The sequence below is a fragment of the Elephas maximus genome, chromosome 6, assembly GCF_024166365.1.
Source record: "Elephas maximus indicus isolate mEleMax1 chromosome 6, mEleMax1 primary haplotype, whole genome shotgun sequence".
In the NCBI taxonomy this organism is placed as follows: domain Eukaryota; kingdom Metazoa; phylum Chordata; class Mammalia; order Proboscidea; family Elephantidae; genus Elephas; species Elephas maximus.
In genome coordinates, this window is record NC_064824.1 from 87,835,325 (window position 1) to 87,856,658 (window position 21,334).

The 21,334-nt window shown below is 37.5% G+C and overlaps 3 protein-coding genes across 3 annotated transcripts in view; 2 read left to right on the top strand and 1 right to left on the bottom strand.

Moving 5' to 3' along the window:
• LOC126077915 (translation initiation factor IF-2-like) overlaps positions 1 to 21,334 on the bottom strand; it is a 420,687-nt gene that overhangs the window by 348,135 nt on the left and 51,218 nt on the right. The window lies entirely within an intron of this gene.
• On the top strand, positions 2 to 5,094 carry ASNSD1 (asparagine synthetase domain containing 1). The gene is made up of 3 exons (XM_049887660.1): positions 2 to 1,468; positions 1,761 to 1,942; positions 4,720 to 5,094. The coding sequence occupies exons 1-3, from the start codon at positions 2 to 4 to the stop codon at positions 5,003 to 5,005; spliced, it is 1,935 nt and encodes a 644-aa protein (XP_049743617.1). The 3' UTR covers positions 5,006 to 5,094.
• ANKAR (ankyrin and armadillo repeat containing) overlaps positions 9,638 to 21,334 on the top strand; it is a 105,928-nt gene continuing 94,231 nt past the window's right edge. Inside the window, exons 1-2 of the mRNA XM_049887668.1 lie at positions 9,638 to 10,238; positions 13,934 to 14,371. Coding sequence (XP_049743625.1) covers positions 9,638 to 10,238; positions 13,934 to 14,371 — 1,039 coding nt within the window. The remainder of the gene's footprint in view (positions 10,239 to 13,933; positions 14,372 to 21,334) is intronic.

Here is a 21,334-nt window from a genome sequence, read left to right on the forward strand (position 1 = left end):
AATGTGTGGCATTTGTTGTTCTGTAAACTTTTCTGAAGAGCATTTCAGCAAAGATTTGAAAGAAGATTTACTGTATAATCTTAAACAGCGTGGACCCAGTAGTAGTAAACAGTTGTTAAAGTCTGGTGTTAACTACCAGTGTTTATTTTCTGGACATGTCCTTCACTTGAGAGGTATTTTGACTCCCCAGCCTGTGGAAGATGAAAGAGGCAATGTGTTCTTGTGGAATGGAGAAGTCTTTAATGGAATAAAGGTTGAAACTAAAGAGAATGATACTCAAATTATGTTCGATTATCTTTCATCTTGTAAAAATGAATCTGATATTTTGTCAGTCTTCTCGGAAGTCCAGGGTCCTTGGTCTTTTATATATTATCAAGCATCTACGCATTATTTATGGTTTGGTAGAGACTTTTTTGGTCGCCGTAGCTTGCTTTGGCATTTTAATAATTTGGGTAAGAGTTTCTGCCTCTCTTCAGTTGGCAACCAAACATCTGGAGTAGCCAATCAGTGGCAAGAAGTTCCAGCATCTGGAATTTTCAGGATTGATCTCAAATCGTCTACTGCCGTTTCCAAATGTGTGGTTTTAAAATTATTTCCTTGGAAGTACATTTCTCGGGAGAATGTTACCAAAGAATGTGTTAATAGCCTGACTAAAATTTCAGCAGACTTGCCTAAGATCGTATCAGTGGAAGCAAATGAAGCCAAACTATATCTTGAAGAACCTATTGTTCCTTTAAATATGAAGTTGCCACCAGCTTCATTTGAGGCTCATTACACTGACATTTCCAGAGTCCCAGCTACAAAAGAGACACTTCAAGTCTGTCTCACTGACAGCCACATGAAGGAAGTGGTTCAGCAGTTTATTGATGTCCTGAGTACCGCGGTCAAGACACGTGTCTTATATTTACCTAGAGATGAAAGCTTGACACCAAATGATGCTTTGAAAACTTGTGATAAGAGAGCAAATGTTGCAATTCTGTTTTCTGGAGGCATTGATTCCATGGTTATTGCAACCCTTGCTGACCGTCATATTCCTGTAGATGAACCAATTGATCTCCTTAATGTGGCTTTCATGAGTAAAGAAAAGACTGTACCAACCAGTTTTAACCAAAATAAGAGTAAGCAGAAAAATCATTGGGAAATACCTTCTGAAGAATTATCTAAAAATCCTGCTGCCACAGTTGTTGATAATCCTAATAAAGAATTCAATGTACCAGATAGAATCACAGGAAGAGCTGGGCTAAAGGAACTACAAGCCATCAACCCTTCCCGAATTTGGAATTTTGTTGAAATTAATGTTTCTGTGGAAGAACTGCAAAAATTAAGAAGAACCCGAATATGCCAATTAATTCAGCCCTTGGATACGGTCCTGGATGATAGTATTGGCTGTGCAGTCTGGTTTGCTTCTAGAGGAATTGGTTGCGTAGCAACACAGGATGAAGTGAAATCCTATCAGAGCAACGCAAAGGTGTGGTACAATATTTCTGCTCATAAGAGTGTCTGAGATGTGGATTTGGTCTTTAAAGCTATTGTATTTAGGGTGCAAGAATATAGCATATTTAATTGCATTTAAACTACAACACAGTGCCTCTTTTAAAAATTGAGCATATTTTACTATTTTATGCCTTTGTCTTGTGTTTTTTTTTTGAAAATGTTATTTTGGGGGTTATAATTTTTTTAGGATTTCATATTATCTTGGTTATTTTCCTTACTATATAGTAGGTAGAATTTTTAACGTGGATTTCTTTAAACCCTCATAGGTCGTTCTTACTGGAATTGGTGCAGATGAACAACTTGCAGGTTATTCTCGTCATCGTGCCCGCTTTCAGACACATGGGTTAGAAGGATTGAACAAGGAAATAGAAATGGAACTAGGTCGAATTTCTTCTAGAAATCTTGGTCGTGATGACAGAGTTATTGGTGATCATGGAAAAGAAGGAAGGTAATTCTAATTATCTATTGGAGCATTGTAGGGTGTTTTTGTAGGAACAGTGGACTGTGAAAAGAGGTTCCTTTAGGTTCCTTTTTGCTGTGGAGACTGTTCAAATGAGTAACAGCAGTAGCAATAATATCTTAGTCTTATGTTACAAATGGAGACAGTCAGAAGCAAAGCTGGGGAGAGGCTAGGGTAGAAGCTGTTTGCCAGAACTCGTTGTCCAAGAAATATCTTTTCAACAATTTTCAAAGGTGATACCATGACACAGTTGTTTTTAGACAATAATGGAAAAGTCTGTGAACGTAAAACTGAGATAGTGAAATGTCGAGAGAAAATGTTTAAAGAGTTGTTTTAAGGGGGTGCTTTTCTCATTTTTTTTTTTTCTCCCAGTAAGGGTATAAGCCCCACTCCCAAGCTCTGTCATCCAATTTTATAAAACCTGGCTCTGCCTCTGTGGACATTTCTGTACATATTATTAGGTCTATATTGATTTGAATGGTGGTTCCAGTACTGTATTCCTCTATATGGTTTTGGAACACAGTTTAGTCATATGTTGCAGATTACCTAAAACTTTCGAAGAAACCAGCACACTTTCATATGTATACCACACTTTTATGCAAATAACGCCCTCTGCATTTGTTTGCTGGCTGTGCCTTTCCCCCTGGAGGCACCCTCACAAGCACCACCATGCCAATCCTCTTCCACATGTTGCTGCTAAAAAAAATTAGCATAGCGTACTTAGGAAAATACCTGGGAGAGTGGGGGAGTGGGGGTGTGGCTGGCAAACAGATGCAGAAGATGCACATTACATTATTTGCCTAAAAATACGGTGTTCTTGTTTAATCACACATTTGTGCATAGACTATATTTCTGATGGTAGTAAACAAGTTCTTGAATACAATTTTTTTAGGCATTAAGGATAAAGGAAGATGTGTTTATTTGGTATAAAGAGCAGAAATTTGTCTAAGTGGTTTAATTTATTAAATGATGATATTACAAGGATACAAACATGCACAAATAGGGAGCCCAAGTAAGGCTCATGGGAAATGGAATGTCATAATACACCTACTCTCTCTGAGGCTTGATTTTTTTTCCTCTCTACTTCTGTCTTTTCCTCTCTCCACTGAACCTTGGTTACCTTTACACAGTTGCCATTCTTAGGTTGCCAATGTGAGGCATATAAAACATTGACTACTGTGTCATTATTCTGTCATAATTTTCAAAAATTTCATTATAACAAATGCCACAATACAAAGTCTGTAAACTGTTTTCTGTTTACTGTGTATGTGTGTGACAGAGAGAGAAATTCAGTTAAATTAGAAGGGGATTAAAGCAGTAAATTTTAAAGGCTCCACATGAAAGTCTTATGATACCCGCAGGCAAAAATGCATATGTTTAAAAATGTTTAAAACAGCTTATACAGAATTGTGATTTAACAAGTGCTATTATAATGGCAAAATCTAAATAACCAATTTATTATGCGTCTTGGCATATGTATTAACAATAGTCTATTAATTACTGTCTTCTATTTAAATTTGCTTTTACAATTCATTTTTATAAAATGTCCCATATAACAAATGCCTTTATCCATCCCAATTTCCACTCTAAACTTGTTGCAGTCGAATCAGTTCTGACTCATAGTGACCCTGTAGGACAGAGTAGAACTGCTTCATAGGGTTTCCAAGGAATGGCTCGTGGATTTGAACTGCTGACCTTTTGGTTAGTAGCCGATTGCTTAACCACTGCACCACCAGGGCTCCAGTCTCTACTTTAGCTGGAATAAAATGTAAAGGAATGGAAACACTGTCATAAATGTGTGGTACTTTGCGGGTTTGGGGCTGGTGGTTAAAGTATTTTAAACAGTAAGAAGGGCAGACTTTTATAGGAAATTAGAGAAGCCAGAGGGTCAGAAAGTTACTTTTTTAATTCAGTACCTTGTATTGCACCAATTTGTTGCCATTTAAACACTTAAAATGTTAATTAAACAATTTTGATACCATAAGTGTTTCATAAATGCAGCAATGTGTAGTTTGTCTATGTTGGTCTCATGCCCCTAAAGTTCAATTTCTTTAGACAAGATAAAGAATAGATAAAAATTGAATAGTTGACTAAGATTATGCTTGTTTTCAAGACATCACCATAGACCTGACTTACTTATTGAGGTTTAGACTGTTTTGTAGCATATATATTAAAATTATTCACATTATGAAACATTTAATTTTTAATGTGGTTAAATTCTAGCTGTAAAATTATGTAAACAACTAGAACGTTTTTATTTGAGAAGATAGTACCCTCTGAGGTGACGCAGTGGTTAAGAGCTTGGCTGCTAACTAAAAGGTCGACAGTTCGAATTCACATCCACTCCTTGGAAACCATATGGGGCAGTTCTACTCCGTCCTATAGGTTTGCTGTGAGTCAGAATCAACTCTGACAGCAACAGGTTTGATTTCGGGTTTTTAAGGAGTACTTGGGTGATGCAAACGGTTTGCTCAGTACTACTAACATAAAGGTTGGTGGTTTGAACCCACCCAGTGACACCACAGAAGAAAGGTCTGACAATCTGTTTCTGTAAAGCTTATAGCCAAGAAAACCCTATAGAAGCAGTTCTACTCTGTAACACATGGGGTCGCCATGAAGTTGATATTGACTCGATGGCAGCAAGTTTGGTTTTTGGTTTCAGTGACTTCTCAGATTAAATCCTAACATACTGAATAAAATGCATTAAGAAATAATCATAACATGTTGATTTTTATAGTGATATTGTATTTATCTATTTATTTTAGATTTCCTTTCCTGGATGAAAATGTTGTTTCCTTTCTAAATTCCTTACCAATTTGGGAAAAGGTAAACTTGACTTTACCCCGTGGAATTGGTGATAAACTACTTTTGCGTCTTGCAGCAGTGGAACTTGGTCTTACATGCTCTGCTCTTCTGCCAAAAAGGGCCATGCAATTTGGATCCAGAATTGCAAAAATGGAAAAGAATAATGAAAAAGCATCTGACAAATGTGGAAGGCTCCAAGTCATTTCCTTAGAAAATCTTTGTATCGAAAAGGAGATCAAAATGTAAATGGTTTCACAGTGTAACAACATCTGCTGAAGGATAGTTTTGTAAAAATAAAATATTCTGCTGCTTTGTTATTATATAATTTAATGGTTTATAAAATATAGCAATTATGTAACTTTTCTTAGCTACATCTAGAAATAACTGAATTTGTTGTTGTTGCTGTTGTCAGGGGCCCTGGTGGAGAAAACCTGGGACCCTGGAACATGCAATGGGGACATCCAAAGGGATATCCCTGTGGGTTTTGGTTCTGCAGACTCGTCTTAACCCTCAGATTTGGCAGAGGTGGCCAGAATTCCCTAGTACGATCTAGCACTTCCCCTATACTGGAGGATAACTGCAAAGGCCCCTCCCTGACAAGGCAATAGGTACCTCCCTCAGGAGCGGCTTCCACTCTTTTCCCGACTGCCAGGCCAATAACTAGGGTTAAGTCTGTCTGAGCATAACTGAACTTGGGAAGTGCTGGACCTGATAAGAAAAGACAATAACATCAAAGGACCTGTGAAAATTAGCTCACATACTGGCAGGGGCCAGAGTACTCCTGGGTTTGGATTTTGAGGGTGTTTAATCCAGGAGCCAGAATATAAGATTGGATAAGCAAGAATTCATTGCTTTGGGAGAACTTTTTTGGAAGATAGAATTTAATACCCTGACATGGACACCAGGGCAAATTCTGTTAGGGTGATCCTTAAGAGGCATGGAGAAAATGATGGCCAGTGCTGAGGGAAGTTGCCCTGACGTGGTAGAGGAATGAATAAAGAGGCTGAGGGAAGTGGGCATGCTGGAATGGATATATGTGAGACCAAAAAACCCACCAGAGAATTACATTCTGCCGAAGGGCCAGAGAACACACCATTTATCAAGGTAAGTAGCACTGTACTGGTGAGACGGGCACCAGCATCACTAGGAAGTTCAGTGGGGGCTCTCCTCTGAGGGCCAGGTTGGAAAGGCAGTCTCAGCTGGGCTTGTTAATGTGCAGATGCTGGCCCCCCTCCCAATTGCCCTGACAGTTCACAAAGTTGGAGGGGCGGCCAAGGGGGCTTGACCCATAAGGAATTATAGAGATAGTTAATAGAGCATAGGATCACTGTGAGCAAAACAGGCAGCTAACAAGGGCACAACTTTACAATAATTTTTTTTAAAAAGACAAGAATGGGGGAACAGGAGGCTGAAGGTGGTTGCCCCAATGCAAAGTCATGATCCCTTAGTTCTCAGACCTGAACCGATTTTTAGATCCAGAACCCACTGACTAAAGAGGTGGCTAGGTCCTAGGAGGAAGGACCCTCAACATGGTGGCAAGTATATGCTGGATGATTTACCTGGTCCTTCTCTTAAGTAAGTATGGCTATTTACTTAGGTGATTACCTTGGAGAAAGGAAATGTCCAGGCATTTCAAGGACTATTGGACACACATACATGTCTGAGTATGTGTTTGCCTTTCCTGAACATAGAATCGCAACCATTGCCACTGCCTGACAGCTTAAGGTACCTGAGTCTCGGAATCCCAGGCACTATAGCATCAACTAGGGAACCACTTCTCAGCAAAGTATTGTGCCTGTGATGAAGTTTTGTGTTAAGCCCTGAATGGACAACCTTTCCTCAGATTGGAGACAAGTAGAACCATCTGGGTCCATGAACAAAAAAACTTACGGAATTGATGTCTGTGTGCAAACATGCAAACCTTTTAAAAGAAGATGTCCTTTTTGACATCCCTTACCCTGAAATAGCAATCATAAATGTATTAATATTGACTACTCCCATCATAGCTAAAACATGATAACAGTGGGTACAGGAGAAATTCTGTCCCCAAACAGTCACCAATAACCTCCATGTTGCTAAATTCAGTGGGAGAGTTTCAGTTCTTCTGGTGACCTAGCAGCAGCAGCCAGTGACGTTGGCCACTCCCTTACTCTTGAAACACTTCTGTAATTAATCTTGATTTTCCTTCTGCCTTGGTGTTTGCTGTTTGTCTTTGCTGCCTCTCTCTATCTGACCTATAAATGTTAAATTTCTCCGGTCTCTTCTAGGCTGTCATCCCTTCTCATTCTGCATTCTCTCCCTTGGTGATTTCAACCATTCTCATGGCTTCAGTTATCATAACCATGCCCAAATGTACACATCTAACCCAAGTTGCCATTCTTAGCCTAGATCTGTCTGTCTAAGGCATATTTGACATTTCTGCTTGGTTCTTTCACAGGCACTACAAGATCAGTAGGCCCACAACTGAACCCTTAATCTTGCCCTGATCCTTTAATGCTTCCGTCAAAATTGACAGTGTCACCTTTGCTCCGCCTTCTTCTTTAACACCTTCCCAGTCAATGTGTTACCTGTCTGCTCCTCAGTATTTCTCAAACCCACCCACTGCTCTCCATCTCCACTGCCACCACCCTGGCCTGCACCTAGCTTGCATTGCCATGAGCTTAGCCTCCATTGCCACAAACGTAGCCTCAGCTTTTAGGATAACGTTAAGAATCTTTAAGTCAGTGGCCTGCGTGATCTGGCCCTTGCTTCCTCTACAGCCTCAGTCTGTGCCACTGTTTCCCTTGTTCTCAGCACAAGGTTTTGTTCAGTTTCCCCCAAATTTCAACATTCTTAATTATTTCTCATAAGCTGTTCTCTATCCCTGGAACACCATTCCTTCAACTGTTTGCTTGCATAGCTTTTTTCGTCTTTCAGGCTTACCTCAAAACGTCACTTCCTCAGAGCAGTCTGTTCCAACCTCAGATCTAGGCTACTTTTCTTCACGTGCTGCCATTATTACATCTTGTATTTATCACATTGTTAAATGTATCTGTATAGTTATCCGTTGAGCTGTAAGCTCCTTGAGGTTTTTGTGTCTGCTCTGTTTTTCAGAGTCTTCAGCAACTAGCAGAGTGCTTGGCTCATAGTAGGTGTTCCACAAATGATTGTTGAATGAATGAATGATGTCAGGAGGGATTCCAACTCAGGGGTACCTCAAAGTCGGGTTCTTTCACCTCTGCCACTCTGTTTTTCTGTTTTAGCAGAGACAAGTAAATGAGAGTAAGGAAATAATAGACAAGTACAGTGCCTAGGGCATTGAAACTGGGCTGAGTGGCAGAAGTCATTGACGCCTGGGCACACATCTGTCCACCGGGTTTCCCGTCCTGTCAGCCGCGGGCCAGCCAGCCCCAGGCCCAACGGTTTCGACCCGCGCCCAGCGGCAGTGGCGGCAGGGGAGCCCAGAAGGGCCTGGAGGCCACAAACAGTGGCAAAACAGGCTTTCCTGGTTCTCGCCCCAGGAAAGTACCTCTGGGATACTCCCCGGAGCCTCTCCTCCCCGGCTGTCGCCCACGGTGGCGGGGGCGGGGGGGGGGCGGGGGGTGGAGCCTCACCGCGGACCCAGCCCAGAGAGAAATCGTTTGAGCCGGAAAACTGGATCCAGAGAATACTCCAGGGATCAACGTGGACCTAGCTTCCCTCACCTGGACAATAAAACTATTTCAATGTAGGTTTCTTCCTCTCCTTGTTCTTTCCCCTTCATGTGTCTGTGGCAGATGTGAGCTGGTTGTGGGCATAGGTCTTGAACTTTAGTATGGACAGACCTAGGTTCTGATCCTGAAAAGTATGAAGCCTCAGATGAGTCCTGTACCCATCTAGCCTCCATTTCTACGTCTATAAATTGGGAATAAGAAGGCCTATTTCTCTGAGCAGGGTTGTCAAAGTGTGGTCCCGAGACTAAACGCATCAGCATCACCTGGAACTTTTCAGAAATGGAAATTCTCTGGCCCCATCCCAAAAAACTGAATCAAAAACTCTTGAATGGAGTCCAGCAATCTGTTTTAACAAACCCCAAGTGATTCTGATGCAGGCTAAAGTTTGCAAACCATTATGTAATTGGAGACAATCAAACGAAATAAATGGAGCCCTGGCGGTGCAGTGGTTAAGAGCTTGGCTGCTAACCAAAAGATGGGGTAGTTTGAATCCACCAGCCACTCCTTGGAAACCCTATGGGGCAGTTCTAATCTGTCCTATAGGGTCTTTATGAGTCAGAATAGACTCCACCACAAAGGTTTTTTGTGTTTTTTTTTAAACGAAACAGATAAAATGTTGTATATAAAAAACCTGGCACATAGTAGATGCTCAATAAATAATGGTTATGGTTATTATTATTGCAGGAACTGAGGAACATTTAGTTACATAGAAATAGAAAGCTAGGCAGGCACTTGTTTTCTTTTTTTCCCTCCCTCCCACCTTCCTTTCTTTCCTTTTCCTTAAGTGGGTCCTTATTTTTTTGCTTAAAAAATTTGAAAACAAAATAAACATGCATATGCAAAAAAAAGTATGTAATAGTGATTTCTCATATATAAACTTACATTTCTTTTTGACATAATTAGTATCTTTTGACTTTTTTTGCAAAGCGGAAAATGATCCGGGTTAATGGTTTTTTATGATTTTTAACTATTTTAATTCAAATGTCATTTGCTTGCTTATGCTGCATTTAGTTTAAAGTTGAGAAATGTAATGATTGACTACAGAAGATTAACCTTACAAAGATGAAAAGTACAGATTTATTTCTTGAGAGATCCAGCTTCATTGCCATAACAAATTTTATTGATTGGCTTTTCATTTTTATTCATTACAGAAACTTCAAAAAGGACACATTAGACTTCATTAGAAATGCTAAGATTGCCCAAGAAAGGATTAAATAGATTGGATCAAGTTCAAGATGAAGAAACCTACCTGGAAAATTTAGCAGTACAAAGAAATGCATCTGCTTTTTTTGAAAAATATGATCGGAGTGAAGTACAGGAGTTGCTTACTACTGCACTAGTTAGCTGGTTGTCTACCAAAGAGGATGTTCGATCTCAAATAGACATTCCATGTGGAATTATGAGTCAAATAAATAATGTAGGCTTCTCTACTGCAATCCTACTGACTCCCATGGACCCTACTGCTCTCTTAGACTACAGAGAAGTCCATCAGATCATAAGGGAGTTGTCTATTGGAATTTATTGCTTAAATCAAATTCCTTCAATTAGTTTAGAAGCTAATTATGATCAGAGTTCTTCTTGTCAATTACCTCCAGCTTATTTTGATACCAGAATTGGGCAAATTTTGATCAATATTGACTACATGCTAAAAGCACTATGGCATGGAATTTACATGCCCAAAGAAAAACGAGCCAGATTCTCTGAATTGTGGCGTACCATCCTGGACATTGACCCAGATGGGAAGCCTCAAACCAATAAGAGCATTTTTGCAGAATTTAGTTCAGCAGGTAAGACAATTTAACAGTTGTAAATTATTTTTATTAAAATCCATTTTGTTTATTTAAAAGTAATTTATCCGTGGCTCAGTTCTATGTATTTAGCTATCACTTCTTAATGAAGGTTTTTAAAACTCCAAAAGCTCTTTTTAAGAAACGTTAATATTTTTAAATGCCACCAAAATTATGTTTTAAATTGAACATCTTTCCTCTTTCATCTTAATTCCCAGTTTCTGCAGAATGGATCAGATTCCAAACTACGTGTTGGAGAGTTTTCCATTTATACATTTTGTCTTAGAGGTCCTAAGCAGGAAGATCAGTAGTAGAGTCAAGAAAAGAGTAAAATTGGAGTGCAATTAGAAAAATCTACAAAGTTGAAAACAAGATGATTTTGCCAGATTGCTTAGCCTTCTTTATTGCCATTTCATAAACCTCAGAATGAATAATATAATAATAATTGAACAGTAAATGTGCGTCAGCAATCTTGGTTGTAGTACTTTAGTAGCATTAGGTTTCATGAATACTTATTCTTGGTTCACCAATTTTTTTATTTTTATTTTTTTACTTTAGATGAAGGTTTACAGAACAAACCAGCTTTTCATTAAACAGTTAGTAAGCATATTGTTCTGTGACATTGGTTATCAACCCCACAACATGTCAACACTCTCCCTTCTTGACCTTGGGTTTCCTATTACCAGCTTTCCTGTCCTCTCCTGCCTTCTAGTCCTTGCCCCTGGGCTGGCGTGTCCCTTTAGTCTCATTTTGTTTTATGGGCCTGTCTAATCTTTGGCTGAAGGATGAACCTGAGGAGTGGCTTCGTTACTGAGCAAAAAGGATGGTCTTGTTTTTTTGTGAGTTAGAATTTTGTGCTACATTTTTCTCCAGCTCTGTCTGGGACCTTCTGTTGTGATCCCTGTCAGAGCAGTCAGTGGCGTTAGCTGGGCACCATCTAGTCTGGTGGAAGCTGCAGTACTTGTGGTCCATTAGTCCTTTAGACTAATCTTTCCCTTGTGTCTTTCGTTTTCTTCATTCTCCCTTGCTCCTGACGGGGTGAGTGGTGTATATTAGAAGGCTGCTCACAACTTTTAAGACCGCAGATGCTACTCATCGAAGTAGAATGTAGAAAATTTTCTTTATAAACCATGTTATGCCGGTTGAGCTAGATGTTCCCTGAGACCATGGTTCCCATATCCCTCAGCCCAGTCATTCAGTCCCTCAGGGATTTTAGATGTGTCAAAAAAAATTTTTTTTTCTGTTTTTTTTTTTGTGGAGCTTCCATGACCCCACTTTTTATAAGTTGTGCTGGCTTCCCCACTATTGTTGGTTCACCAAATTTTTAAATTCCTTTCTTGGAATTCTCTACACTTCTCTAAGGCCTATATATAAATAACAGATGACATTAAAACCTGACACATCTCCTTTAGCATATGTAAATTTTTATAGAAGCTTTAAAAAATTTTTTTCCATGGTTCCTTTGTAGCAGGCCAGGTGGAATGGGAAATGCATTGCTTAGACACTTCTATCAACTGCTTTCATTCTATAACTATATCTAATCTCTTTTTGAATAGATTTCCAAAGTTTCTGGACACAGGCTTAAAAATCACTCCCAAGTTTGTTAAAATTGTACGTAGATTTCACTTGATTGGAGAGGCAAGCATAGCAATATTATTTTATAGATTTTATGGTCTGAAACTAAAAAAGGAATGCCAGTCCATCCTCCAGGAATAAAATGTCACAAAGATGGCTTCTTTCTCAACTATCCTGTGAACATATCTGTTGATTTGTGTATTGCATGTAAATTGGCTACACATTAAGGGGTTGATATTAAAAAATATAATATTTTCAGTTATTCAGCTTTTTTTTTTTTCTTTAGAGATGTCTCTTTAGACACCTTCATCCTCCTACTTGTCTGACTGCCCTCTAGGTGTGTTGCACCATTATTTACTGCTCTCTGAAATCCATTGTCCTTCGCCTCTTCTTATTCCAGACCTTGCCTTTGATGAGGGAGGATTTCCTCACATGTCTGGTAATTGTTGCTCTTTGTTCACACTTAGGAGGCAGGAATAAGGTTTGTTGGCTGGTGGACCTCCCTTTAGGATGATCAGGAGGGTTCCTGGGGACGCTCTCCTTCAAATGTCATAACTGTAGGTGTTTTCTCTTTGGTTGGTCCCTTGCCTCCAATCTTCTGGCTGGAGGTCTGACATCAATGGGTCTGGGGCCACAAGAGGAGAAGGGGCTGTGGATCTCTTTATTCATCACACAGACTCTCACTTAACCTCTGTTTCCAGCACAGCTGCTCTCCCTACCTTCAGCTCTGCTTCTCATCTCCCAGTCTAGAGCCTTTTTGGACCAATCTCTACAGAGTAAGTCTGCCTTTTGCCATGGTGGGGGAGGGGAATTTGCCTGGTTGTGCTACTTGGAGAAGGGGTCTTGGGATCCAACTGCACCTTAATCAGACTTTGAATCAATTCTCCTTTTATATTCTTATATTCTATCCTTCATAAGTTGACATGCTTCCAATTTCTAAGCCTTTCTGGGGTTCTGTGGTGAGAGTTGACTTCCTGAATGTTAACTCCTACCTATCCTAAAGCCACAAGGTTTATAGAGGTTATCAACAATGCTCTGGTTTATATGTAGATTTTTTATTTTTAAACTGACAGAAACACTTTAATTTCTTTATAATCTCTGTATAATTTATTTTACTAACCCTTTTGAAAAAGGGAGATGATGAATAATAGTGGCCATTAAAAAAACCCAAGAATATTCTGGCTTTTTATACATTTGATGAAGAACCAAAGGGTAGGGGGAGGAGACACGCTGATGTATCATTTATACCTTAAGGCACATATGTTGAGAACTAACTCTGCATTTTCTACAAAGTCATATTTTATGACTCAAAGCAATGTTCTCAAGCCTAGACTAAAGCTTACATTGTAAATGTGACATTCTTAAAAACACAATTTAACAAGTTTAATTTGATAATAAATGGCAAGAAAATGTAACAGAAAATTTATCACGTATAAACCAAAAAACCAAACTCATTGCTGTCGAGTCAATTCCGACTCATAGCAACCCTGTAGGACAGAGTAGAACTGCCCCATAGGGTTTCCGAGGAACACCTGGTGGATTCCAACAGCCAACCTTTTGGTTAGCAGCCATAGCTCTTAACCACTACACCATCGACATTTCCTTATCATTTATAATAGAGTAAAATCAAGTTTTAATTCTTATTTATTTCAACATGATTAGTTAGCAGGCAGGTTCATTGTTTACTGTTTATGTTTAGGTCTCATCTACAAAAAGAAAAAATGTATAATATTGGGTCTGAACAAGCAAATTATACTTTTAGCCCAAGTGAGAAGCTAATTCCCTCACTTAAAAAGAGATAACATTTTATTGTTATCCTTTCATATATTCCTTGCTTAAAGATGGGACTTATATTACTGTGTTTCCATGGTATTGTATTTCCTTCCTCCAAATAGAATGGGAATCTATTCTTTTTAATCTCATAAACTCCAATCTTCACTCTGCTTAGTTACCTACCCATCCACTGCTTTTCACCTTACACAACTTTATTGGCATCTCATGATTTCTTTATTGTCATATTAGTAGGATTTCAAGATATATCTGTGTTCAATTTGTTATGTTTATCCAGAAGCCAAATATGAAGTTTTCATTGTCTGAAATTTTTCTTTTTCACTGTGAAGGTTTGATTGATATTACAAAGGATCCAGACTTTGAAGGAATATATGATGAAGACATGAATGAAGACCCAACGTATAATCCAAATAGCCCTGAAGAAAAAGCTGTATTTATGAAATATGCTGAAAACATTCTGCTAAAGTTGACGTTTAGTACCACACAAGTTCAACAGTATGAAAATGTCTTTATATTTGAAACAGCCTATTGGCTTACTAATGCTATAAAATATAATCAGGATTATCTTGATATCTGTACCTACCAGAGACTACAGCAAAGATTATATCTTCAAAAAAAAGTTATTCAAAAACACTTAGAGAAGAAACAGGATATTAGAAGAGGGATGGGATACCTAAAGTTAATATGTTTTCTGACCCCATTTCTACTGAGCTTAAAAAAGAAGATGAAAGTTCCATATTTAAATTCTCTGCTTCAACCTTTTTCAGGTAAGAGTATCATCAAAACCCAAACATAAAATGTAGGTATACGTGGGCCCAGGCATGTAACCTAGTTGTAGCTTGTTAACATAAAAACTGTTAGAAGTAAAGACATAAGAGAAAACAGAATTTAATATATCCAAAATAATTAAAAATACTTAGTATACATACATAATATTTGGCCTATGTGATATAAGTTATTATTATATTGGTTAATATTGATGTTAATTAATATAATTGATACATATTACTCAGAAATGATTAAAACTATTGCATGTTTTTTTGCTTTACTCACTGCAGTACTGAGTTGCTTCTAAGTGATGAGGAAAATGTTAAGAGAGCCTCAACTTGAGTAAAACCTGGGCAAAATGATTTATCTATGCTGTTGATTGGGCTTCTTTGACCTGTCCTTTCTTTCTAACAGAAAGATAAAGACCTGATGTTGAAAAGTGGGAAAACAGTCTTATACGGCATTTTACAGTAGAGACGAGTCAGATCTTGAGCATTCAGCCCTATTTAAAGTCTTTGGTTAAAAATGGATGGAAATGGTAAAAAGAAAGAAAGGTGAAAAGGAGATGGAGAATAGGTGGGGGCTGGGGAGGAAGAGAAGGCAAGGAGAAATCAGCAGGGATGATATGGGATAAACTCCAAGACAATTTTTAGCCAGAAGTAGATGAAGGGAGTACCTTTCAGCCAAAAGTAGAATCCAAAGAGAAATAAGGGAAACATGGCTCCAAATTTTTAAATTAACTGTGCCAAAGGGATTTGGCTCAAACTAATTTAGAATAAGTGGGTTGGAATCAAGCTTTAATGATCTTCCAAATAGAACATACATTAGCCAACTGTTATGCCTCTCTATTGAAAACATATGCCAAAGTTATAGCAACATAATAAGGGGAAAAAAACCTTCTGTTGTGTTTTTACATTGTTAGTATAAAGATCTTATTGCTTTCTTTTTTTTTTTAATGGCATACTTATTTGAGAAACACTCTGAACAATACAGAATAGTACAAAGGTAGTAAAAAAAAAATTCACCCAGTCGTACCACTCAGAAATAATCATCATTTCTGCCTAAACATATACAAAATGAATTGTATAAGGACAACCATTGCATGATTTGTTGCTACAATTTATTGAGTACTTTATGGCCAGAATGTTCTAAGTGTTTTCCAAGTTATAATTTATTTATTCTTCACAACAATCCTCTATGAGGTAGGTGATATTATTATCTCTATCTCATTTAAGAGGATGTTTTCTGGGTTTTTTTATAGGTAGAATGAGGCTAACTGAGGTCACAAAAGTTAACAAGTGGCAGAGCCAGGATTTGAATATAAGTATCTGGGCTCCATGCTGTTAAACACTGTTGTCTTCGTCTCTTAATGGTGCTAAAACAAAAATACTACAAATGAATGGCTTTAACAACAACAACAACGAAACCAAACCCTCTGCCATCGAGTCAATTCCAACTCATAGCAACCCTATAGGACAGAGTAGAACTGCCCCATAGAGTTTCCAAGGAGTGCCTGGTGGATTCAAACTGCCAACCTTTTGGTTAGTAGCCATAGCTCTTAATCACTACGCCACCAGGGTTTCCAGCTTTAACAAAGAGAAATTTATTTTCTGTCAGTTTAGGAGGCCAGAAGTCTGAATTTAGGACACCAGCTCTAGGGGAAGGCTCTCTCTCTCTGTTGGCTCTGGGGGAAGGTCCTTGTTTCTTCTCAACCTCTGTTCCTCATTTCTTTGGCGATCTTCATGTGGCATGGCATTGATCTTCCCCCATCTGTGTTTCCTTTCTTCTGTGCCTCATCTGCTCTTTTCATATCTCAAGTCATTGGCTTAAAACATATCCTATACTGATATGGTCTTATTAACATAACAAAGAAAGCCTTATTTCTAAATGGAATTACATCTACAAATAGGGGTTAGGATTCATAACATATATTTTGGGGAGACACAATTCAATCCATAACAGTTGTGCTCTGCTGTCTCTCAATTGAGCACTAGCCAAAAATTAGAAACAACCTAAATGTCCATCAATAGAGAACTGGTTAAATAAAATATATTCACACAATTAATACTATGCAATCAATAAAAAGAATTACGCAGATTCGTATGTGCTGAAATGGGATAATATCTAAGATATGAGTGGAAACTGGAAGGAGAGAAAGTATGTTTATCTTGTGTTTGAAAAGAAGGATGCATGGACTGATAATAGCAATTGCTTTGGGAAGAGGAACTGAATGTCCAGAAGACACAAGTAACAGGGAGATTTAGTTTTCCCTGAGTAAGTTTTTGTATCTTTTGAATACTGACTACGTGTATGTATTACTTTTCTACAAAATAAACAAAACAACTTCAAACAAATACAACTGTTTCAAAAGACATTTTGTAAACACCTTCCCACACTGTGCAAATACTTTGGGGAAAGTGTCTTAAATGATGATGTTTTATTATCTCACGTAACAAGGAGTCTTGACACTGGTACTTCCAGACTTGCTTAATTCAGAAGCCTAGCACTGGGTTTTTTCTGGGTAGCAATACCAGGGCACTGAGTCCCCTTTGTGGTGTTTTCTTGGTTTTTCCTCATGGTCACAGAATGGTTGCTACCACAGTAGGTTGATTTTTTTTTTTTTTTTTAAAGTCTTTATCTATTGAAGATGCCTTATGGGGCAGTCCTACTCCATCACATAGGGTTGCTATGAGTCAGAATTGACTGGACGGCACCCAACAACATCTGCTGGAGATACATACTGAAGTATATAGAGATAAACTAATATTTGCCTTAAAATACTCTAGTGGGGAGGTAAGAGGAGGAAGAAGAGATTAGATGAAACAAAGTAGGCAAAATGTCAATAGTTGTTGAAACTGGGTGATGTGTATGTGGAAGCTCATTATGCTATTCTCCATTTCCGTGTGTTAGGAAATTTCCATGTTAAAATGTTAAGAAAAATACACCACTGGATTCAGTTTGCTAGTATTTGATTTAGTTTTGTATTTATGTTCATATCATTCATATCTATGATTGGTCTATAATTATTCTTTTTTGTGCTGTTCTTATACATTTTGGATATTAAGGTTTTGTTTTATAAAATAAATTGCTGATTATTGCCTAGATTCTTTATTTCATTAGGAATTGCATAATTGTGATCTTCTGATCATATCATTCCTTTTGCATTTATTAGTTGGACTTGTCCCTTATCAACTATTTGGTTCTCCTGAATAAGAATTCAAACAAGATAGAAAAAAAAAAACTTAATTTTCATTCTTTCTTTTTCTCCCTCCCTCCCCCCTCAACCAGTTTTTAGAATATTGCGTAGTTGTTCTAGCAATCCCTAATCGTTACCAATGATTTGATTTAAATTATCATTATGAACCCATGGGTTTTTATTTATTTACAATTCATCAGAGCCTTAACCTTTTTGTAAATTATAGACTTTATCTTTTAAAGCAGTTTTAGGTTTATAGAAAAATCGAGCTGATTGTACAAAGTTCTTATATGTCCTTCTCCCTAGTATACCACTTCCGCTATTATTAACATTTTGCATTAATGTCAAACTTTTGTTACAATTAATGGGCCAATATTGAAATTTTTATTAATTGATACATTTAATTACTATTAACTGAAGTCCATTATTTATATTCTCTCTTTGTGTTGTACATTTTTAGTATAAAGATTTTGTTTTTGTAAAAATGAGACATGCTTATTTGACAAACACTCTGTTTTTATATATCCACCATTATAGTATTATACAGGATAGTCTTACCCTAAAAATCTTTGGTGCTTCACCTATTCATCCTCCCCTCTTCCCCTTGAATTCCTAGCAGCCATTGATCTTTTTACTGTGTCTACAGTGTTACCTTTTCTAGAATGTCATATAGTTGGAATTATATAATGTACATTATGTATATATTATATAATGTACATAATATATAATGTAGCCTGTTCAAACTGGTTCCTTTCACATAGCAATATGCATTTAAGATTCTTCTGTGTCTTTTTGTGGCTTGACAGCTCAGTCTTTTTATCACTGAATAATATTCCATTATATGGGTGTAACAGAATACAAACTACTCTGGCTTCCTTTTAACTTGTGTTAGTATATCTCTCTCCATTCCTTTACTTTTGATCTATTTGTGTCTTTATATTTAAAGTGAGTTTTTTGTAGATAACATATGTTTGGGTCTTTTTATTTAATCCAACTGACAATCTCTGTCTTTCAATTGGTATATTTAGATCATTCATAGTTAAAGTGATTGTTGATATAGTAGGAACAATACCTACCATGTTTGTAACTGCTTTCTACTCCTTGTGCTTTTCTGTTTCTTTTTCATCTCTTTTTCTATCTCCTCTGATTTTAATTGAATATTTTATATGATTCCATTTTCTCTCCTCTCTTAAGATACCAACTATACTTCTTTAAAAAAAAACATTAGTGGTTCCCCTAGAGTTTCCAATATACATTCACAACTAATCTAAGTCTACTTTCAAATAACACTATACCACTTCACGGGTAGTACCGTTACCTTAGAGTATTTCTATTGCATCGCTTCTGCCCCATTGATTACATTTATTTCACTTACCCATATGCTATAATTGCCCAATACATTGTTACTGTAATTACTTTGAACAATGATTTATTAGATCAATTAAGAATAAGAAAAATAGATTCTATTTCACCTTCACTTATTCCTTCTCTGCCACTCTTCCTTCCTTTACGTATATCTGAATTTCTGACCTATTTCATTTCCCTTCTCTCTGAAGAACTTCCTTTAACATTTTTTGCAAGACAGACCTATAGGCAAAAAATTCCCTCAGTTTTATCAGAGAGGATAATTTCACTGGATACAGAATTCTAGGTTGTTGGTTCATTTCTTTCATTATTTTAAATATTTCATCCTCCTCCTTTCTTGCTTGCTTGGTTTCTGATTAGAAGTTTGATGTAATTCTTATTTTTGTTCCTCTATTTTTTTTATAGGTAAGGCTTCCTTCCTTCCGCCTTTGGCTCCTTTCAAAATTGTCTTTGGTTTTCTACAGTTTGAATACTATATGCCTAGGTATGAATTCTTTAGTATCTATTCTGATTGATGTTTTCTTCATTTCCTGAATCTGTGGTTTGAGTATATTGTTAGTTTTGGAAAATTCTAAGCTGTTACTACTCCAGATACTTTTTCTGTATGTTATACCTTTTATTACTGTCCCACAGCTCTTGGATATTCTGTTCTGTTTTTGTTATTCTTTATCTCCTCCCCCCCCCCCACTTTGGATTTCAGTTTGGTTTCTACTGACATATATTCAAGCTGAGATTCTTTCCTCAGCCTGATTTGGACTTCTAGCCTCCAGAACTGTGAAACAATAAATTTCTGTTCTTATAGGCCATGGAAACCCTGGTGGCACAGTGGTTAAGTGCAACGGCTGCTAATCAGAAGGTTGGCAGTTCAAATCCACCAGGCACTCCTTGGAAACTCTATGGGGCAGTTCTACTCTGTCCTATAGGGTCGCTATGAGTTGGAATCGACTTGACGGCAGTGGGTTTGGTTTGGTTTTGGTTTTATAGGCCACCCAATTTGTAGTATTTTGTTTTGGCAGCCCTAGATAACTAATACTGTGTGTGCGTATGTGTGTGTTCACATGAATCTATATGGCAATTAACTATATCTCAAAAACAACTGTATGTATGCATGTGTGTGTGTATGTGTGTGTATATATATATAGCAAGAAAGACAGCAATCAAATGTATCTCAGAAACATAACTTTAAGTTTAAAAAAGTAAGGTTTGGAAAGAATAAATTCTCTGATATTGTTTACAACATAAATGAAAAAGAAACCAAAAGAAATATATATAACTTATTAATGTGCATATACAGGCACCCTTCATCATCTTAATCTAATCTGCTCCTGAAATCATGTTTGGAGAGCAAATTTTTCATAGCAGGAGTTTATATTCCATTATTTAAATGTAAAAATAATAATGAGTTCTTAGCTTATCCAAAATCACTAATCAATTTCCCCAAATAACTCTAAAATTCTTTTAAATAACCTATATAACAATCCACCAGCAATTTCTGCATAATATAAAGAAAATAAGCACCAATTACCTAGTTATTTAACTTAATGACCCATTGTATGCAGTACCCAATGATGCTGAAGTATTGGATTTGAATTACTTGTTTTCTACACTGCAATGAACATGTATTATAATATAAATAATACACTAAAGATATATAATAAATGAAAATAATATATGGCAAAATAAGATGAATAAGATCATTTAAACAAATGAGATTTAATGCAGGGAATTTATTACTAAAGTTTGGTCAGAGCTGGAGCAATAAAAAGGGGAAGTTGATGTTATTCAAACATACATCAGTAACTACAAGAAGCTGCTACCACTCCTAGGGTTGGGGAAGCAAAGGGGAAAGCGGAATTACTCAGGACACAGAAACACTACACTGCAAAGGCTGCTGCCAGAACTGCCACTGCACCTGAGCACTGGGCCAAGAAGCTCTCACTCTCACTGATAGGTGGGAATCCTGGTACTGCTGCCACAACCATGCTGTCTGTCAGAGCTGGAAGCAAGGCAGAAATAGCTTCTTCCTTCTCCTCACCGTCCAATCTCCTGTCAGTACCTCCCAATGGCAGAACTGAACTGGAAGCCAGCAGTAAAGGAATATGAAAATTGTAGCCTGTGGGCCTTCAGATAAGACGTTGAAGGACAAATGTGGGCTGGGAGCCAACAGAAAAATAATTGAGATGCCTGGTGAATTTGGTGATAAGAAAGGAGAGGTGAAGCGTTTCATCACTGTTGCTGTATTGTGGTGGGTAAAGATGAGCAACTGCAAGCTGGTGAGAGAATGAGAGAAATGATAAATCCCTGAAGCTGGTAAACATCTAAATCCAAGGAAGTGGTAGTGGACGCAAGACTGCAGAAGTAGAGGCTACCAACCATTGCCCAAAACTACACATGAAGTAAT